Consider the following 21,164-nt stretch of genomic DNA (forward strand, 5'->3'; position numbering starts at 1 on the left):
TCCCCCGTCACGAACACACACACACACGGCTAGAGCCGTCCCCCGTCGCGGACACACACACACTCACGCGGCCAGAGCCGTCCCCCGCCGCGAACACACGCACACGGCCGTTGTGCGACCCGTCGCGAACACATATGTGGCAGACAGCAACAGAGTGGGTCTATGGATTCGACACATGTGCAGTTTCATCGTTCATCCTATAGCGTGGGGGGATGTAACCATGGCGACGGCTATAAGCATGGCGGCGCTAAGTCCCATAGCCCAAATTATTTTACAAAAAAACGCTAATTAACAGCTTACAATTGGTTGATAGTGAAAAACGGGCGTCGCTGTTCCGTGCACATGGTCAATGGCCATGTGCAATTGCTGATTAATTGCTGCAGCAATTGAGGAGAAGCGGGCAGAAGAGATTTTGGGGACAGACAGACACATTTGTTAAATTATTGGAGAAATGGAGGATATATTTATTTTAGTAATTTTCCTCTTTAGAGCAGTGGTTCTCAAAGTGGGGTCTGACCACCAGGGGTCCTTTAGGGGGTTACAGGGGGTCCCCAGCAAAATGAGAAACAGTCTTACTACTTAACCCTATTTTATACTTCGGATAATCCAAAATAGCTGATGTACAGGCTCACAACATATCACAGTGCAGCTTATTTTGAGCTTGTAGATCTGTATCAATCAATCATTTTACTAAAAAAAATTACAATGATCAAACACAAATCTTCTCTTATGGGGGGTCCCTGGCAGAACATATTTTCAGATGGGGATCTGCAGCCAAATAAATATACATTGTCTTCATTTCCACAGAGAGAAGAAGAGGAGTGGTTGTGTTGTGACAGAGCAGGCGTCCAGGTGTTCAGTGTGTGAGGAGGTTCTGACAGATCCAGTCTCTACCAGCTGTGGACACTGGTTCTGCAGACAGTGCATCACCTCATACTGGGACCAGTCTGCTCCAACAGGACACTATGGCTGTCCCCAGTGTGGAAAGAGATCCAGAACCACACCTGGACTGAAGACACCCAGTCAAACCACACCTGGACAAAGTAAGACTGGACAAAATTTGTACTAATTAAAACAATATGTTAATAAATAATGCTACATTGCAGAAATCATAGTCTGACATAATGTTCAAATTAGTGTCTGTATCAATGTCTATGTGCAATGAATCAACTCTGGACAAAAACAACTTATCTTGTGTTGTTACTTTTGGCTGTTTTTCTTAACAAATTGTGTGCCGTTAAGTTGTAAATTAACCGAAATGTTTAAAACATAAATGTTCTTCTAGTTTCAGATGTCAGTCTGCAGGATGATTTGAATGATTATAAGATCAGTTTGAACAGTCTTGATGATGTGAAAGATCACATGACAGAAGAGTCTGGAACTTCCCTCACCAGCACCTACACAGAGCTCTACATCACAGAGGGAGAGAGTGAAGGGGTTAATAGCCAACATGAGGTGATACAGCTTGAGACAGCTTCCAAGATGAAGACCTTCCATGACACACCAATCTACTGCTGTGACATCTTTAAACCCCTCCCTGGCAGAAAGACACCCATCAGAAGAGTTCTGACCAAGGGCATCGCTGGCATTGGAAAAACATTCTCTGTGCGTAAGTTCACTCTGGACTGGGCAAAGGGTTTGGAAAATCAAGATATAAATCTCCTGGTTCCCTTTTCATTCCGGGAGCTGAACTTGGTCAGAGATGAGCAGCACAGTCTTCTCACGCTGATCCATGAATTCCACCCAACATTAAAGAAGGTCACAGCAGAGCAGCTTGCTGTCTGGAAAGTTGGCTTCATCTTTGATGGTCTGGATGAAAGAAGATTTCCATTGTTCCAAAAAAAACAAAAAAACAATGACATTGTTTCTGATGTCACAGTGACATCATCAGTCGATACTCTGTTAACAAACCTCATCGAGGGGAATCTTCTCTCCTCAGCTCTCCTCTGGATAACCACCAGACCTGCAGCAGCCAATCAGATCCCTCCTGCATGTGTTGACATGGTGACAGAAGTGCGAGGGTTCACAGACCCCCAGAAGGAGAAGTACTTTAGGAACAGATTCAGTGATGAGAAACAGGCCAGCACAGTCATCTCACACATGAAGACATCAAGGAGCCTCCACATCCTGTGTCACATCCCACTATTATGTTGGATCATTGCTACCGTTTTGCTGGACATGTTGAGGACAGATGTGACAGGACAGTTGCCCAAGACCCTGACTGAGATGTGCTGCCACTTCCTGTTGGTTCAGACAAAGAGGAAGAAGAAGAAGTATGATGAGACACATGAGGTGAATCAACAGCAGCTCATGGAGTCTGACAGGGAAGTTCTCCTGAAGCTGGGCAGGCTGGCATTTGAACATCTGGAGAAAGGTAGCATCCTGTTCTACCAAGAAGACCTGGAAGAGTGTGGTCTTGATGTGAAAGATGCCTCACTGTACTCAGGAGTGTGCACAGAGATCTTCAAAAGAGAGGGTGTGCTCTTCCAGAAAACGGTCTACAGCTTTGTTCATCTGAGCATCCAGGAGTTTCTAGCCGCAGTCTACCTGCTCCATTGTTTCTCAAAGAAGAACATGAAGGTACTGGAGACATTCCTGGAACATGATTATTACTCCCTCTCCGACTTCCTGAACGCCGCTATGAAAAAAGCCCTGAAGAGTAAAAATGGCCACCTGGACTTACTTGTTCGGTTTCTTCATGGCCTCTCACTGAAGTCCAACACGAGTCTGTTAGGAGGCCTACTGGGTCAGACAGAGAACAGTCCAGAGAGCATCCAGAAAGCCATCAAGAACCTAAAGAGCATGATAAACACTGATGATATCTCTCCTGACAGATGTATCAATATCTTCCACTGTTTGATGGAGATGAACGACCACTCATTACATCAGGAGATCAAACAGTACCTGAACGGATCAAAGGAGAAACTGTCTGAGAGCCAGTGTTCAGCTCTGGCTGTCATGCTGCTGATGTCCGAGGAGGTTCTGGAAGAGTTGGACCTGGACAAATACAACACATCAGAGTGGGGGCGAAGGAGACTGATCCCAGCTGTGAGGAACTGCAGAAAGACTCGGTTAGTAGTCAAGTGAATAGAAACATCCTAGTGACATTACAGCTAACACATTGATTAGAAATTAAGGTTGACATAAAGGTTCCAATAAAACTGTGTCTCAAATAGTGACTAGTGGTATTGTGTGTATGTGCAAATAAAGGCCAGTCCACAATAAAGCAGTCTAAAAGCCCTGCTGGTTACCCCCACCAGACCAGTGTGTTGAACCCACTGACATTGCCATCCTCTCAGTAGTGGAACTTAAAATAAAAAGGACAAGATAATTGTTATTTTTAATGGGCCTCATTCACACAGCACTTAACATTTCTGCTATATTCTTTAGTGAAGGTTTGCTTGTAAATAAAGAGCCACGTCTGATTCATGAAAGGCTGTGTAAAGCCTTGATTTGTGCGTGACTCGTGTATCAGATGATGAATTCCACCAAATAGTAAATATGCCATGTATTTGCTCATTCTCACACCTTCAATAGCTGGTTGAACATTGCTCTCTTCCTCTGTTCAGTCTTTCTGTGACGTCTAGTGGTGTTGACGGTTCCACACTCCACTCTGCCCCTCCCCCCACCTCAGACCTTTTATTTTTGGTTGCATTCCTGAGCCAAAATAGAATATTAGCAGTGTCTGCTGTGGTAGAAAACCAATGCAAAACTATATTAAAGAAAAGGATATAAACTCCAAAACAACTCTCACAGTGTAATCACTATGAGCCTACTGATGATCCAGATTTAACTCATTCAGTGCCACATGACGTCTAAGACGTCCGACGTCTAAATAGCCCTGGGTACCACAGGACGTCTAAGACGTCAAAAAATAAAAATCAAAAATAAAAATCAAACTTTTCAAACTAGAGTTTTTTTTTCAAACTAGAGGTTGGGGCCGCTTCGTGGCCCTCACATCTACGATGCACCAGTGATCCAACTGATATGGCCATATATGGAGATCTCTATCTGTCAGTCCTTGTCCTTTTTATGGGACACTGTGCCTATGTCACACATGTGCAGTAGGGTGGGCCTAGTGGCCAAAACAAAAGGTGGCTAAAATGTGCCTGAATAAAAAGAATGTAGTTTTATATTAACTGTACAATATGTAAGAACATCAAAGGTGGGGAAAGAAGCCTAGGCATTAGCCAGAGCACTGATCAATAGTCTGTGGCAAGTTTGGAGGCAAGTGGAGACCTTGTGTGCTGACCAACCCGGGACGTACACCACAGAGTGGGCATTTTAATTAAAGTAGTAGGATATTGGATTTAGGTTCAGGAATCAAATACTAAACAACTCAAATCTCCATTAATTCAATATTTAATTAATAGGGATTTTTTTTTGGGGTGAAATATTCCTTTAATGGAAGACAAAACTATGTTAGTATACTCAGCATACTGTAGGTGAAGTGCACACATGTAACGTGAAGGTAACCAACATTAATTCGAATCATCCAATCGCAGACAGACGACCCCAACCTTAGTACGCACAGAACAACAGCAGAACTCAAGTCCATTCATGTGTGTGAGATCTCTTAGTTAACTTCCATTAAGTGAACTAGGTATAATTTGTTTTGATAGTCTCTTATTTAATCTGTATTTACAGACTTGTTGGCTGTAACCTCAGACAGACAGATGTTGAAGTTGTGGCTTCAGCTCTCAGCTCTAATCCTTCACATTTGAGAGAATTGGACCTCAGCGAAAACAACCTGCAGGACTCAGGACTACTGGATCTGCTCTCTGCTGGACTGAAGAGTCTGCACTGTAGACTGGAAATCCTAAAGTAAGATTAATTCACCCTATTTATTAGATTTATTATTATATTTATTTTGATCAATTCTGTTTTATTATGTACTGTATTATTAGAATATAATATGAATGCTGTGGTGAGAATGTATCAATAAGAATGATATCATGGGAATCAAGCCTACCTCCATGTCCTGCCATGCTGAGATACAAAATTACACTATCGAAGGAGGCACGGTGGCGCAGTCGGTAGCGCTGTCGCCTCACAGCTAGAAGGTCATGGGTTCGATTCCCGCCGGGGACGCTGTGGGCGCTGGGGGCGTGTCTTCTCCTCCGCGTCATCAGCGCCCATACCCTAGGTGGGGTTGGCGAAAGGGCCTACTCTGTGTGGAGTTTGCATGTTCTCCCCGTGTCTCCAAGGGTAGTTAATACCCTCACAAAAACATGTAGTAATCCTGGTCACTATACCGCCTCCCCCATGACAGCCGGGGCGCCTGATGGAGGGGAAGGGAACTGGTTGGAATAACGTGTTCCTTCCACGCGCTACGTCCAACCAGGGAAACTCCCCCCTGTCAGGTGACAAGAAGGTCAGTTGGCTCTCATGCATTGAAGGAAGCATGAGCTCGGCCCTGGCCTCCCTACTGTGGGGGACTGGTGTAGTGCTGGTGTAGGGCTGGTGTAGCGCCCAGGATCACTTAGGAAATTGGCACCGGGTGAAAAAAATGGGTTACAAAAATCGCGGGATAAAAAATTTAGAGAAAAAAATAATTACACTATCGTTGTTGGATGTATTTTGTCAGATCATCATCTTCTAGTTTTGATTATTTATATTGATATTAATGGGTGCAAGTGTCCATTTCATTAATAGGGATTTCACTAGATGACCATCCTTAAAAAGTTGTGCAGGTTCAAAGGTGATCTAGATTTCCTTCCTATGAGCATGTGGTATTTTTCTCCTTCCTATGAAACATCTTTCTGAACTCTGTAGATCTGAATTCCTAATATTCACCATTGTGAATACAAATAGAAAACATTTGGGGTTAATGAACTTCTCATTCGTATAGTTTATTATTTGGTCTAAAGCAGGGCTACTCAACTTAAGATGGCTCAGGGGCCACTCAGCAAAATGCCAAAAGTCCAAGGGGCCGCCAGCTAAAAATAACGGTCCTATTTTGGATTTTGTAACACACACTACACATTGTTATTGTTATAAGAAAATGTACTTTTTGACATCATATTGAAAGTGTACCTGTTTATTTTGTGTGTATGTCCAGTGGCATCAGTTCAGCAAAAGCTAAGGTATGGCAAGGTTAGGGTTGCCAACTCCCAGAGATTGAATTAACGGACACCGAAAAAATGGGGGTCAAACCCCCAAAAAAACCCGAAATGCATAGAAAACTATGCATTATACAGTACCTGTAACAATTGACGCACCTGTATGTATGTCTGTCTGTTTGTTTGTTTTTGAAAAAAAAAATTGCAACACATATATTTGAACGGAAATGTATATTTTTATCCTGTGCTTAAAAATTAATTATTATTATTTATTTTTTTTCTTTGACCATGAGGGGCCGCCAAGACGCTGCGTTGGGGCCGCATGCGGCCCGCGGGCCGCGGGTTGAGTAGCGCTGGTCTAAAGTTTTTTACGTCACGAGAGACATGTCTCCTTCCTTTCCGCACTACATGTCTCGGCGCGTCTCAGTCAGACCAGCTCCAAAGACAGCCCCAATGTGTCCGTAACACTTTGTTCAACCTTCTTTCCCCACTCGGCCACTCCCATTAGCTGCGGCCAGCGGGCAACCCCCCTTGCAGAGTGAGGCATTACTTTACCTGAGTTATCTTCTGATAGTTGTACTTGAATGTTGACATGAAATAATAATCCTGTGTAGTGTTTCATAAGCGCAAGCGTGAAAAAAAAATACAGCGTGGAGTGGCAGCGCTGGTAAACAAACACTGTCGCGAAAGGCTAGGATCATAATACCAAGGATTCGACAGTGATGTCACTACTATGCGACACGGAAGTAGAACTGCATAAAGATACCAAGGATTTGTCAGTGATATGACATCACTAACGAATCCTTGGACATATATGTAACTAGATGAACGTGTGCAAGGTACAAGTTCTTCAGCCAGTGTTGCCAGATATTGTGAGAGAAATAAGCAACCAGGTCTATGAAAACAAGCCCAAAAGAAGATAACTAGGCCAAGAGCACTTTACCTAGACATGGGATATTATATATTTGAAAATTGCTGATCTACAAGCTCACAACGCTTCGCGACCCATTGTGAGCTTGTAGATCTGCTATTTACAAAAAAATCTTGAGGGGGAAAAAGTGCAAAATGTGGAATATTTTTGACACATATTTGTTAGGGGCTCCCTGGCACAAATTATAATTTCAGATGGGGGTCTGTGGAAAAATACATGAACATGTTTGAGAACCACTGGTTTAAACAACAATCAAAACATTTGGAAACAAGCCCAAATATCAACTACATTTTAGAAAGAAGCCGCTTATAATAAGCAGACATGGCAACACTGGCATGCTGTTTGGATGTTATTGTTGGAGATCACACCCACATGCAACCTCCCCTGCCACAAGGAGGTGCAGTGCACCAAAGCATTATGGTCATTGTAGTAATGCAGCAGTCCAGTCAAACACACAGATTTCATTATTTTTCTGGCCATAGGTTGCAAATTTTAAATTGTGCTACTGTTAACTACTACAAATACTATTACCATTGAGTGATTGCAGTTTCTTCCAGGGGTGAAATGCTCCTTTAAAGACATTATGAAATGGCTTTTCTGCTCATTTTATTTTAAAGGATCAGTCTGAAACGGAAGCCTATTTGTTTCTCAACTAATCACAAGTACAGAATTGTACTTAAGTACAGTATTTGAGTAAATGTATTTAGTTACTTTACACCACTGGAAGCCTGTTCATGTATCTACATTTCTTATTTCTAAACAACAATGTTTTCAGATACATATTTTAGTGTACTCTTTAAGTTTAAAATGACTAATACACTGTCTGGACGCCATCTTGAATGAGATTCAAAATGGCGTAGCGCTGTATAATTAAAATCAGGTGTGTTTGGAGGAACATGCAGCTATGGGGATCACACAGGTGAATGAAATCAAGATTCATATTTATGCACAAGTTCTTGCTTATGTCAGGAAGTAATTCAAATTGGCCTTTTAGGGACTTTTGACATAAGAATACACTCAGGTCATTTGCCAAGTTTGACATTGGTCTGTCGGACAGTTCTCAAGATACCTGAACTACAGACGTACTTAAAATAAATACATACATACTTACAGAGATTTTGTGCATTTATTTTATGCCCATATATGGGGATCCCTAATGTCATCAGTATATTATGATCTATATTGAGTGTTTGATGGTAGTAACAGCCTTGTATGTGTGTGTGAGCTGAACTTCAGAATCTTGAGAATCTGTCTTTGTTTTCTTTCTTGTTTTATTGTATTATTGCTGTATTTTCTTTCTTTCTTTTTCTTTTTTTCCTTTCCACCTCTTGGGTCCCTAGTCCAAAACCCTGACGGTCCATCACGGCCAGGTCCAGGTTCTCAATCCAGGAATAATGTATATTGTAACGTGTCATTCTGTCTGTGTACAGCTAATCTCCGGCACCGTTGGCTTGATCGCAGCGAAACTGTGCACACACCCTCCCTGGATGCCAATTCAGAACCTCTGCCCCAAAGTTTTCACATGGGCCTTTTATAGCGCCACCAGGAGGCAGAATTGTGCAAAACAAATTCTCCTACATATTTTGTCCAAAAATGACACAAAACGGTACACAGTATCTCTATAGTCATTAAACAAAACGGTTCTTTCAGATTTTTCACATTCCATCCTGATTGGCTAAAATTGGCTTCCAAAGTTTGTAGGAGTGCTCCGTTTTGAACAAAATGCCTCAAATCATGAACACAGCGTACAATTTCCGTGGAATTTTGCACACATATTCCCATTAGGCCGAGGAAGAAATGCCACTTGAAAATGTTCAAAATAGCCTCATGGTGGCGCTATAACAGGCTGATTCATGTTTTTACCTATAACTGCACCGATCTGTGTAAAACGTTGTATGCACACTCTATAGAGGCCAAGGAAAAACCTTTGCCCTGCATTTTTCACATTTGCCTTTTATTGCGCCACCAGGAGGCCGACTTATGTAAAACACATTTTTCGATATTAAGCCTAAAGATGTTATCCAAATTTCACGCAAATCGGTACACATGATCTCTATAGTAATGTGATCAAGACGGATCAGTTTGATTTTCATAGTCCATCCTGATTGGCTAAGATTGACATCTAAAGTTTGCAGGAGTGGCCCGTTTTGAACAAAATGCCGCAAATCATGAACTGAATTTGCACTACGTTGAGAAACAAACTTTTAACATTGCCCTATTATAGCGCCACTAGGAGGCCGATTTTTGCAACACTTTTCTTTTTTATATTACTTTATATTATTTTGTCCAAACATCATGCAAATCGGTACACATTATCAATAGTCAAGTGATCAAGATGTTCCATCCAATTTTTCATATTCCGTGCTGATTGGCGAATTCCGAACATTGCCGGCCCACAATAACTGACCTGGCGGAGACCTGTGCTCCGAGGAGCACTTTTTCTAGTTCTTTCTTTTTTTTCATCTGGTGTTTCATTCTTCATTCAGACTGGCTCACTGCGACTTGTCAGAGAGATGCTGTGAAGTTCTGGCCTCAGCTGTAAACTCTCATCCCTCCCTAAGAGAGTTGGACCTGAGCCTCAGCATGGTGAATGATTCAGTAGGCCTACTGGAGAACTCCATGTGAGTAGACTTGGGCTGTGTCCATGTTGGATAGTACAGTGAATGTGCAGTTCTTCCCTCATGTTTGTCCCTTAACAGTGTATTCACTCTTGTCAGTGTAGACATAGTCACAAATAGATGCAAATATGTATGCATATTTAGTTAATACTTTAACCAACAAACAAATAAGGTTATATAAATATACAGATCCTTCTCAAAAAGTTAATTTTCTTCCGTAATATAATTAAAAACGTGAAACGTTCATATATTCTAGATTCATTGCGCATGAAAAAATGATATATAACACAGAAATGTCGACCATCTGAAAAGTATGTTTATTTATGCACTCAATACTTGGTCTGGGCTACTTTTGAACACATTATTTCATCAATGGGGCGTGGCATGGAGGTGATCAGCCTGTGGTTCTGTTGAGGTGTTATGGAAGCCCAGGTTTGCTTTGATAGCAGCCTTAAGCTCATTTGTATTGTTGAGTCTAGTGTCTCACACCTTCCTCTTGACAATACAACATCTATTCTCTGTGGGGTTCAGGTCAGGTCAGTTGGCTGGTCAGTTAAGTACAGTAATACCATGGTCAGTACACCAGTTACTAGTAGTGTTGGCTCTGTGTGGGCAGGTGCCAAGTCCTGCTGGAAAAGGAAATAAGCATCTCCATAAAGCTTGTAAACATACGGAAGCACAAAGTCCTCTAAAATCTCCTGGTAGATGCTGTGTTGACTCCAGTGTGAAGTTTTCACTGTCAGTGATGATTTTGGGTGCCATGTCATCTGGTGTTGGTCCACTGTGTTTTATCAAGTCCAGAGTCAACACAGCATCTATCAGGATATTTTCGGATGCCTAAACAACATGCTATCTAAATAACATTCCGTACATTTGTGGTTGAGAAATAAAAAGACATATCCAAGATATATCTGCATAGTAAACTTGCATTAAGAACAAGATATATCTGCATAGTAAACTTGCATTAAGAACAAGTTATATCTGCATAGTAAACTTTCATTAAGAACAAGATTTATCTGCATAGTAAACTTGCATTAAGAACAAGATATATCTGCATAGTAAACTTGCATTAAGAACAAGATATATCTGCATAGTAAACTTGCATTAAGAACAAGATATATCTGCATAGTAAACTTGCATTAAGAACAAGATATATCTGCATAGTAAACTTGCATTAAGAACAAGATATATCTGAATAGTAAACTTGCATTAAGAACAAGATATATCTGCATAGTAAACTTGCATTAAGAAGGGATAAAGGAGAGTGGAGTGCTAGGTGGAGTCTGAGGAGGTGATGAGATCCAAACTGGGCAGCAGTGAGTATGTCTGGATGGGCTGCAGGGCCAACATAATGATAGGAGAAACACTGTAGTGTCAGGTAGTGGAGACGTTGTGTTAGAGAGTTAGACATTGATGCATTGTTGTTCTATTTCCTACAGTGTGAAACATGGAGGAGAAGATTGTCTTAATCCTCAAGTCATTACTCAACTCAGTACAAAATGTGAGTATCTGTCTGTCTGTGTCAATATCACACATTAACATTGTATGCACTGTTTTACAGTGGTGTAAAGTAACTAAGTACATTTACTCAAGTACTTTCCTTAGGGCGGATTCACACTATGGTCCCGGGTGCACACCCTGGACCACTTGGCTGATGTTGTGATAGTGTGAACGTTGCGTATCGTTCCCCGAAACGGATCACCGTACCGTACCCGAGACCGCCTCCCGAGGTAGTCTCGGATCCGGATCATGCGTATTCGGGTACGGAACGATGCAATGTGAATCCATCCGTACCAACAGGAGGAAGTGGACTGCTAATCATATATCATTTATATATTTTTATAATGACACATTAGTTTAGCTGGGTTATACCTTCTCATAGTTCTACTTGAATGTTGACAAGAAATAATAATCCCGCTAGTGTTTGAGTACCGCGAGCCGTGAAAAAACATAAACAAAAAACACATGTGTAGCAAACGCGTATATAAGGATAACAAGACCAGGAGACCTGGTTCTGCCAGACCCAAAATGAAGTCCTAGTATGTAACACACCTACAAACCACTTTATAACTGAAGTTCATGATGTCATGAATAGTTCGTGACGAAAGGGGACGTCACAAATCTATCTGATGAAACAGATACAAAGCCTCATGTAAGCCATACCCTTTGGGTCTGGCAAATATACTAAGGATTAGTCTGTGACGTCACTGCTAAAATACCAAGGATGCGTCTGTGACGCCAATATCATATTAACAGAGACGACGTTACATTTCGAGGTTTCAAAGACCAACGCACACACTTCTTTGGTTGTGTATTGTTGATCTGTTGTTATTATAACTCAAGACAACGTCAGGAACACAGTCAAACTTTATTATTCACTCTAGACTCTGACAAGTGACTTTTCTTCTGTGAATGACATTCTCTCTCCCAAAGCCCCATAGTCCACAGCGCCCCCATGAGGCACATATTTACCATTACTGTTGCATGAAATGGTCTCTAGTGCGGAAGAATCTTGGCCAATGTGAATACTGGCCGGCTGCGAGAGGCCAATCGTACTCGGGAACGGTTTGAATCAATCGGACCCAGTCTGAATCCGCCCTTATACACTTTTGAGGATTTTTTACTTTACCAAAGTATTTCCCATTCTTAATACTTTTACTTCTTCTCCATTACATCTAAGAGGCAAATATTGTACTTTTACTCCACTACAATTATTTGACAGCTTTAGTTACTAGTTACTTTGCAGATTTAGATTATTATTACAACACATGCATGAACGCCATGATTTCGGCCATTTGAAAATAATAATGAGTTATTTTGCTTTTGTTACTTTAAGTATATTTTGATGCCAATACTTTTGTACTTTTACTGAAGTAAATTTTGATTACCGGACTTTTACTTGTAACAGAGTATTTCTACACTGCAGTATTGATACTTTTACTTAATTAAAAAAATGTGAGTACTTTTTCCACCACTGCTGTTTTATAGTGGGTTGGCCCCTCCCCAGATACTGTCCTGAAAACTCTTCAGTAGAGCTTCCAGGGAATTCAGGAGGTTTCTCTGCTCTTGGCCCGGTCCTTAACCCATTAAGACCTGGAAAGCCTATACGTTGTTATACCTTTAAAACCGGGAAAGCATCTGTGTCATTTTAGATGTTGCTATATATATAACAACATGAATCTTTTATTTATTTTGAAAAAACTGTGGCCACATTTACGGAAAACACGCAGAGGGACCTAATAATTCAGCTCTAAATGTGTCAACTGAAAAGAAATACAAATTGGTTGAATTTGCATCATGTCTACCATATGCATCCAAGCAATAGATCTTTGACATATGTTTTTTTAATGTGTTGACATATTTTGGGCACATAAAAACATTATTTGAGGTTTGGCACTATTGTCATTGATTTTTCATGAAGAATAAGGCATTCTAATAACATATATGAAAGGTTTAAGGCATATAAATCTTTTTCTGAGCAGACGTTACTTTGAGTGTCCGCCCAAATTCACGGTCAAAAAAAGATGAATGAATACTGAACGTGGGAAGTCACGTATATGCACATAAGTACAACATATGTAAGGACCTGAGCTTAGTGAATGAGACCCAATGCCTCACGACTCCTCACAACGCCTCACATTGTGACACATTGTGTGCTTGTAGATCGGCAATATTTAGAATATAGCCGATCTACAAGCTCACGTGTCACATTTCGACACGTTGTGAGCTTGTAGTTAAGCTATATTTGAAACAAAATTTGCCTATCTAACAATTCACAACAAGTCACATTGAGACAGGTTGTAAGCTTGTAGATCAGCTGTATTTCAAACATAAAAAGAGCCAATCTACAAACTCACAATACATTGCATCATGACCAGGGTTTCCTCAAGGCACTTTTTGGGCCGGCCACCTTGACCGACAGGATTATATTTTACCGGCCAAAGAATGAAGTGGGCTAGTAATATCTATCTACTCTATCATGCAGAGGTGTCGCTTTCCAAAAAAAAACGGAATAAAGTGGGCGTTATGAACAGCTTGCGTGACTACGTCACACAGTATAAACACATTAATATATGTTTTGGGCCCTACATCTCATTCAACCTTAATATGCAAAACCTACAGCTTTTGTTTTGTTTTGTTAATGTTAATTATGTCATCATGAATGATGGTACAAGGAAGGTTCATTACTTGCCTGCAATGTATGTGTGTCACCAACTTTCACCGCTTTATCCATTGCAGACAGAAAGACATAAAATAGTCTAATAACAGCATTTTTCCAATCGGCCACGGTGGCCTGTGATCTTTATAATTAACGGCCAAAAATAAATAAACCCCGATCATGACGTGTGGTGAGCTTTTAGATAGACCATTACAAATAAATACAAATTGCTGATCACAACTTGTCTCATTGTGACAGGTTGTGAGCCGATATACAAGCTCACATCATGTTGCGTTGTGAGCCTTTACATCGGCTATATTACAAGAAATAGCAGATCTACAAGCTTGCAAAGCCTCGCATTATGATGCGCTATGAGTTTTGGCTATATTTCAAAAACAGCCGATCTACAGGCTCACACCATGTTGCAATGTGACAGGTAGTGAGTTATTTCAAACATCAACAAGTAGAAGATCACGCTCATCCAAAGTAATTTAAAAAGCCAGATGCAGAGCAGAACTCTGCACTGGAATAATTATGATCCATAAGTTAAATGGTTTATTACCATCATGAATGTGATGTTTAAAGCCTGCTGGATCTTCCTCAGACCTCAATATATCAAACATAACAAAGATAGCCGATCTACAAGCTCACAAAGCACATCAGTGTGATGTGTTGTGAGCTTGTAGATCAGCTGATTTTTTTTCTTTTTAAGGTAGACGATCTACAAGCTCACTAGGATCACATTGCGACACGTTGTGAGCTTGTAGTTTGGTTTTGTTTAAAACTCAAAAGTAGATCTACAAACTCATGAATTACATTGTGACAGGTTGTGAGCTTGTAGATCAGCTGTATTTCAAACATAAACTCACAATAGGTTGTTTAACGTGTGATGAACTTTTATATGGACTTTTGCTGTTTTAAACAGTGGATCTACAAGCTCACAACTCGTCACATTGTGAGCTTGCAGATTGGATTCTAGATTATCACTAATTGAAATAGATGAAAATAGCCGATCTACAAGCTTACCATGCATCACATCATGATGCGTTGTGAGCTTTTAGATCGGCTATATTTGAAAATTAGGTAAAAATAGCCTGTGAGCTTGCAGATTGGGTTGTGGTAAGATAAGAAAATCTACAAGCTCACAATGCCCTGCATCATGACAGCCTGTGAGCTTGTAGATTGGCTATTTCAAAAACAGCGGATCTAAGCTCACATGTTGCATTGTGACAGGTTGTGAGCTTGTAGATCGGCTTGTAGATGTAAAAACTGTAGTGCATAAAAACATAAAAAAATGAATATACATAATAAATAGCAGATCTACAAGCTCACAACGCCTCGCATCGTGAAACGTTGTGAGCTTGTAAATCAGCTTGTAATTCCTCCTTATTTCAAAAATAACTAAAATAGCCGATCTACAAGTTAGCAACGCTTCACACCATGGTGTGAGGTGTTGCTAACTTATAGATGCTGAATGTTTTCTATGTAACGCAGTGGTTTCCAAACTCGCAGTCGGGACCCCCAGGGGGGTCCCCGAATTATTGTGGGGGGTCCCCAGATGATTATCTTAATGTGTAACATTGTTTTATCACTCAACAGTAAACAAACCAACATACAGTATAAGTGTATACAGGGTATCTGCACATTTATAATGTTACAATTTAAGGACTTTTAAGACACTTTTTAACACCAAATGGCCAAATTGTCAAATATTACGTAAGAAAGAGGCAAACATTGTGAAAATAGCCGATCTACAAAATAGATCTACAAGCTAGCCGATCTATAAGTGGTAGATCGGCTATAAATAGCCAATCGACTATAAATAGCCAATCGACTATAAATGACCTGGCTATAAATAGCCGATCTACAAGCTCACAACGCTGAGGCGTTGTGAGCTTGTAGATCGGCTATTTTCACAATATTTATATGTGGAACCGAGTCAAACTAAATGACTCCTCAACTCCTACAACTTCCCCCCACCCTGACAAGTGCTTGTCAGGGTGGGGGGTCCCCAGTTCAAATATGATTATTTTGGGGGGTCCTCAGTTGAAATAATGATTATTTTGGGGGGTCCCCAGTTGAAATAATGATTATTTTGGGGGGTCCCCAGTTCAAATGATTATTTTGAGGGGTCCCCAGTTAGAATATGATTATTTTGGGGGGTCCCCGGTTCAAATGGGGTCGCAGCCTTAACATTTTAGGAACCTTTGATGTAACAGGATGTGTATATTTTCAGAGGTGTAAAGTAACTAAGTACATTTACTCAAGTGCTTTACTTAGCATTAGCATTTTGAGGTATTTTTAAGTAACATTTTGAGGTATTTTTTACTTTGCTGGAGTATTTCCAAATTTCTGTACTTTTACTTCTACTACACTACATCTCAGAGGCAAATATTGTACTTTTACTCCACTACAATTATTTGAAAACTTTAGTTATTAGTTACTTGGAGCATTTAGATTATTCTTAAAAACATACGTTAACCACTTCAGCCCTATATTCATTTTGGCCATTTGAAAATAGAAGATCTATAAGCTCACAATGCGTTGCGATGCGACACATTGTGAGCTTGTAGATCTGCTATTTTCAAAAGATTTTTATACAATTTATACATTTGAAAACTTGTGAAATGGGACATTCTGCATAATGAGTACTTTCTACTTCTGGTACTTTAAGTACATTTTAATACCAATACTTTTGTACTTTTACACAAGTACATTTTGAATCCCGGACTTTTACTTGTAACAGAGTATTTATACATTGCAGTATTGATACTTTTACTTAAGTAAAACATTTGAGTACTTTTCCACATTGATGTCATTTCACATAAACTTAATGTAAACATTTTCTCACAGAAAGTCACTTCTCACCTGGAGGCTTTAAGACATTCTGACTCACATTTTACTGTGTTGTCGTCGGGCAGAAACCTTGTGTCTCTGACACGTTGTGAGCTTGTAGATCTTTTGACCATTGGCTATTTTAAAATGGTTTTAAAATGATATTAATAAAATAAATGTTTTGGACGTACAAGGTTTCCACCCGACAGAGACGATCTTCTGAGGTGTGTGTGTGTGTGTGTGTGTGTGTGTGTGTGTGTGTGTGTGTGTGTGTGTGTGTGTGTGTGTGTGTGTGTGTGTGTCAGTGAATGATGTATTTAATGTTTACTGTGTTGTTTTTCTCATCAGATTTCCATCCTCTCACACTGGACACAAACACAGCACACAGAGACCTCTCTCTGTCTGAGAACAACAGAAAGGTGACACAGGGACAGGATCAATCATATCCTGAACATCCTGACAGGTTTGATCACTGGGATCAGGTTCTGTGTACAGAGGGTCTGACTGGACGCTGTTACTGGGAGGTAGAGTGGAGTGGAGGGGTTCATATAGCAGTGACTTACAGAGGGATCAGCAGGAAAGGAAGTGGTGATGACTGTAGGCTTGGAGACAATGACAAGTCCTGGAGTCTGAACTGTAGAGATGGTGGTCATGGTAACAGTTACACTGTAACTGTCAGACACAATAGTAAGGACACTGTCCTCCCTCTCAGTCCATCTGACTCTAACAGAGTATCAGTGTATCTGGACTGGCCTGCTGGGACTCTGTCCTTCTATAAAGGGTCCTCTGACTCACTGACACACCTGTACACCTTCCAGAACACATTCTCTGAACCTCTCTATGCTGGGTTCAGGTTAAACTACTACTCCTCAGTGTGTCTGTGTGAGCAGAGATAGTCTCTATGTGAGGATGACATCAGGTCACCATGGTTACTCAACATGTTTGAGTGAGTGCAGGTTGTCATGGTTACCACTGTTGCCAGGATACTTTGAGACTAGCTGAGTCTGACGTCATGGACTCCATATTTGGGCATGAGTGACTCATCATGACATCACGGTGACATCATCATGATGATGTAATAAGCAGCACAGTGACAGTCACACATTAAAGCTCCTGTATAGTTTTGACCTTTGACCCCTGACCCATAAGACAAGAAGCTTGCAACACATCACATTATGACACATTGTGAGCTTGTAGATCTGCTATTTTCCAATACCAAAGTAATACATGGTTAAAGTGGTTACACTGAGTTTGATGCTATTAATGTATATTTAATCATTTAGCTTAGGACCCCCTGGAACCCCCCCAAGGACCCCCTGGAACCCCCCAAGGACCCCCAGGGGCCCCTGGACCCTACTTTGATAACCAGTCGTCTCAAAATCAGTTTAAACACGTTAACTCCCTTTATACATTGGCTATTTGAAAATAGCAGATCTACAAGCTCACAACAAATATGATCAAATGGGGGTCCCTGCCACAAATATGATCAAATGGGGGTCCCTGACACAAATATGATCAAATGGGGGTCCCTGACACAAATATGATCAAATGGGGGTCCGTGGCACAAATATGTTCAAATGGGGGTCCCTGCCACAAATATGTTCAAATGGGGGTCCCTGGCACACATATGTTCAAATGGGGGTCCCTGCCACAAATGTGTTCAAATGGGGGTCCCTGGTCAAATCCATATTAATGTCAAACTCTATGGTATAAATGAGTCATCACCACAGGGAGCTTTAGATCTTAGATTAGATAGAAGTGAACAAACCTCCACTCCATACATTTATAAATATGTATCATAAAAAGTGTCCATCAACACTGATGATGATGATGATGATGATGATGATGTAAATATCAGTGTCATATTGTGTCTCTTATGATACAAACTCATTTTATGTATATTTGATTTTTGATATTTTTACACAAGAATAGACTGAGGAAAACTGTTTATTTGATCATGTAATTCTCACAGTATCAATATTGTTTCTTGTATATAAACCTTTATACTTAACCAGTTAACTCTGTATACTTTATTGACTGGAGTCCCACAGGGTTTTGTAATTGGTCCACCCCCCCCCCCCCCTCTAATATCTAAGATCTACGTCACAAAGCGACACATTGTGAGCAGTGTTCAGTGTTCATTATTTTTATTACATGTTTTTAACTTAGTAGCATAATGTTTGAGCGGTGCAACCGCTCCTATAAGAGGGTTTAGGACCCATCTGTGGTGAAAGTTTTTCTTTCCGTCGTGAACATTTTTCTTTCGCTGTGACGCCATGCTGTGGAAAACACGCCCATAGGCTAAGCTTTGCAGGGCGTGCTGTGATTGGCTAGCGAGACACATGATGAAATTAACTTCAAACTTCGCAGACGCACTGTGATTGGCTAGCGAGGGCATGATGAAATTAATAATAATGTAAAAAATGTAAGCACGTCACTTCGCAGGACGTGCTGTGATTGGCTACCGAGATGCATGATGAAATGAATAACTCATGAATAGCACCGCTCACTTCACACTGGGTGTGATTTTTCAAAGTTTCTCCCCAGTTTAGTCGTCATGCCAATGAATTCCTCCCCACACACATCTCTGTGTTGTCTCCTATTGGCTCACCTGCCAGTGAGGAGCCCCCACCGGCAGGACGTAGGGCCTTCGTCCCACTCCCCCCCCCCCCAGTTGTGTTCACATAGACGTTGGACAAAGCCGGATGCACCACGGTGGATTGTAACCCACAACCTCCGTGGTGGTGGGCAGGGACTTTACCACTGAGCCACCCGAGTGATGTGAGCAGTGTTCATTTTGACAGCAGATTTGACTCATAGTTTGACTCTCATCTTGGACTTTGTCAATCACTCTGGATTCAAACATCTACTAAATGTGTTTATGAACTCAAATCAATCATTGTTTATTCATTGATTCATTATTACATCATTGTTTCCTCACTCATTCCATTATTGTGTTTTCATTGAATATGAATGTGATATTATTCTCATTCTTCACATGTTATTGTATGATCATGTGTAGAAGTAATAATAGTTTAATAAATGTATTCTTGACATGTCGTTGTTCCTGTGTATTAATATTCATAGTGTTGTCATGTCACGACCTCAATGGAAACAAGACCGCAAGGACTTTTTTGGACGGACCTTTTAGACAAAGTGTTATTAACTGTACTTGTGCTGTTTTACATTTCTGCCTGATAACATATTCAATCAATCAATACAGCTCACTATAGATACAAAGCTTACTACCAACTGTAAACTGTCACACTGATGGATAGACCTACAGAAGCACCCATAAATAACAGATCTCTAAATTAATTAGAAATCCTTACTCTGTGCTGTTTAGATTGTTGTTGCTGTTTAGCATGCAGCAGGGCTCATCAATGTGTCCGTGGTAAAGACTTAGATTCTCTGTTTTACATAACATTATTGTTCTTATTTTGATCATAAGAACAAATTACTGAACGTCAGTCTCCAGGTTTTCTTCAGAATATGTATGACACTGATTTACTACGACACTATATGACACATTATGAGTCCACTAGTACTAGTGGTTCTCACACCTTTTATTTGCAGGGTCCAAGGCCAAATACATATGATTTTGGGGGTCCTTGACATGGAAAAGTTGGATCACCACCGAGCAACAAACTGTAAGGATTTGGAAAACAAATATTTTTGAATAGCCCAAATAAATGTTAAAATGACACAGATGCGTTCCAGGTCTTAATGGGTTCAGAATACACTTATAGCTCTGTCAGGAAACACAACATGTTGGGGGGTCCCCAGCGAAATTAGTTAACATAGTGTCACAATATTTTAACCACTTAGCTTTGGCTATTAAAAAATAGCAGATTTACAAGCTCATAGCGTGGCACCGAGTGCCGCGCTATGAGCTTGTAGATCTGCTATTTTTTTCATGAAAAAGTGTGCATATCTTTGAATATATTTAAGTGAACATTTTAACTCAAATCTTTGCTTCTGGGGTCCCTGGCACAAAACATTTTCAGATGGGGGTCCGCGGCCAAATAGATATCATTTTATGGGTCCTTGGCATGAAAAAGGTCAAAAACCACTGGATTAAACTATAGAGAGAGGTTAGACTTGTAGGCTGCTTTACTTTGTGATTAATAAGTCATAACCCTAGAAAAAAGAAAAGAAAACTAAAGCCAACTCTCACTGCTTTATAAAACAAAGACCAAAGCAACAAAAAGGGTCCATTAGTGACCCCTGGTGGTCCCCAGGCCCAATGTTGAGAAACTGTGATTTAGACGCTAAGAAACTCCCAGGATTTAATTTATTGAATTAAAAATAAAATGTTGCATAAACAGTGTTTACAGTAACATGTTGGTTCATTTAACTCTGAGATACAGATGGATAAATTAACACTGAGATTTTTTGTCTTTCTTTTTGTTCTGTATTTGTTTAGGAGGTTTATATTATATATGTATATATTATATATGTATATATTATATTTATATATTATATTAATTAGGAGGGTTTATATTATATATGTATATATTTATTAGGAGGGTTTATATTATATATGTATATATTTATAT

The 21,164-nt window shown here is 40.3% G+C and overlaps 2 protein-coding genes across 3 annotated transcripts in view; both read left to right on the forward strand.

Moving 5' to 3' along the window:
- LOC308094996 (NACHT, LRR and PYD domains-containing protein 3-like) overlaps window positions 1-21,164 on the forward strand; it is a 569,186-nt gene that overhangs the window by 317,010 nt on the left and 231,012 nt on the right. The window lies entirely within an intron of this gene.
- On the forward strand, window positions 16,837-19,661 carry LOC308095035 (stonustoxin subunit beta-like). Its single transcript, XM_080441950.1, has one exon. The coding sequence runs from the start codon at window positions 16,914-16,916 to the stop codon at window positions 17,499-17,501; it is 588 nt and encodes a 195-aa protein (XP_080298076.1). The 5' UTR covers window positions 16,837-16,913; the 3' UTR covers window positions 17,502-19,661.

The sequence above is a fragment of the Gymnoscopelus braueri genome (genome assembly GCF_963280865.1).
Source record: "Gymnoscopelus braueri genome assembly, chromosome: 11".
In the NCBI taxonomy this organism is placed as follows: domain Eukaryota; kingdom Metazoa; phylum Chordata; class Actinopteri; order Myctophiformes; family Myctophidae; genus Gymnoscopelus; species Gymnoscopelus braueri.

Excerpts from the sequence above, each read along its gene's own strand:
- LOC308095035 (XM_080441950.1), top strand. The coding sequence starts at position 16,914 with ATGATGTATTTAATGTTTACTGTGTTGTTTTTCTCATCAGATTTCCAT.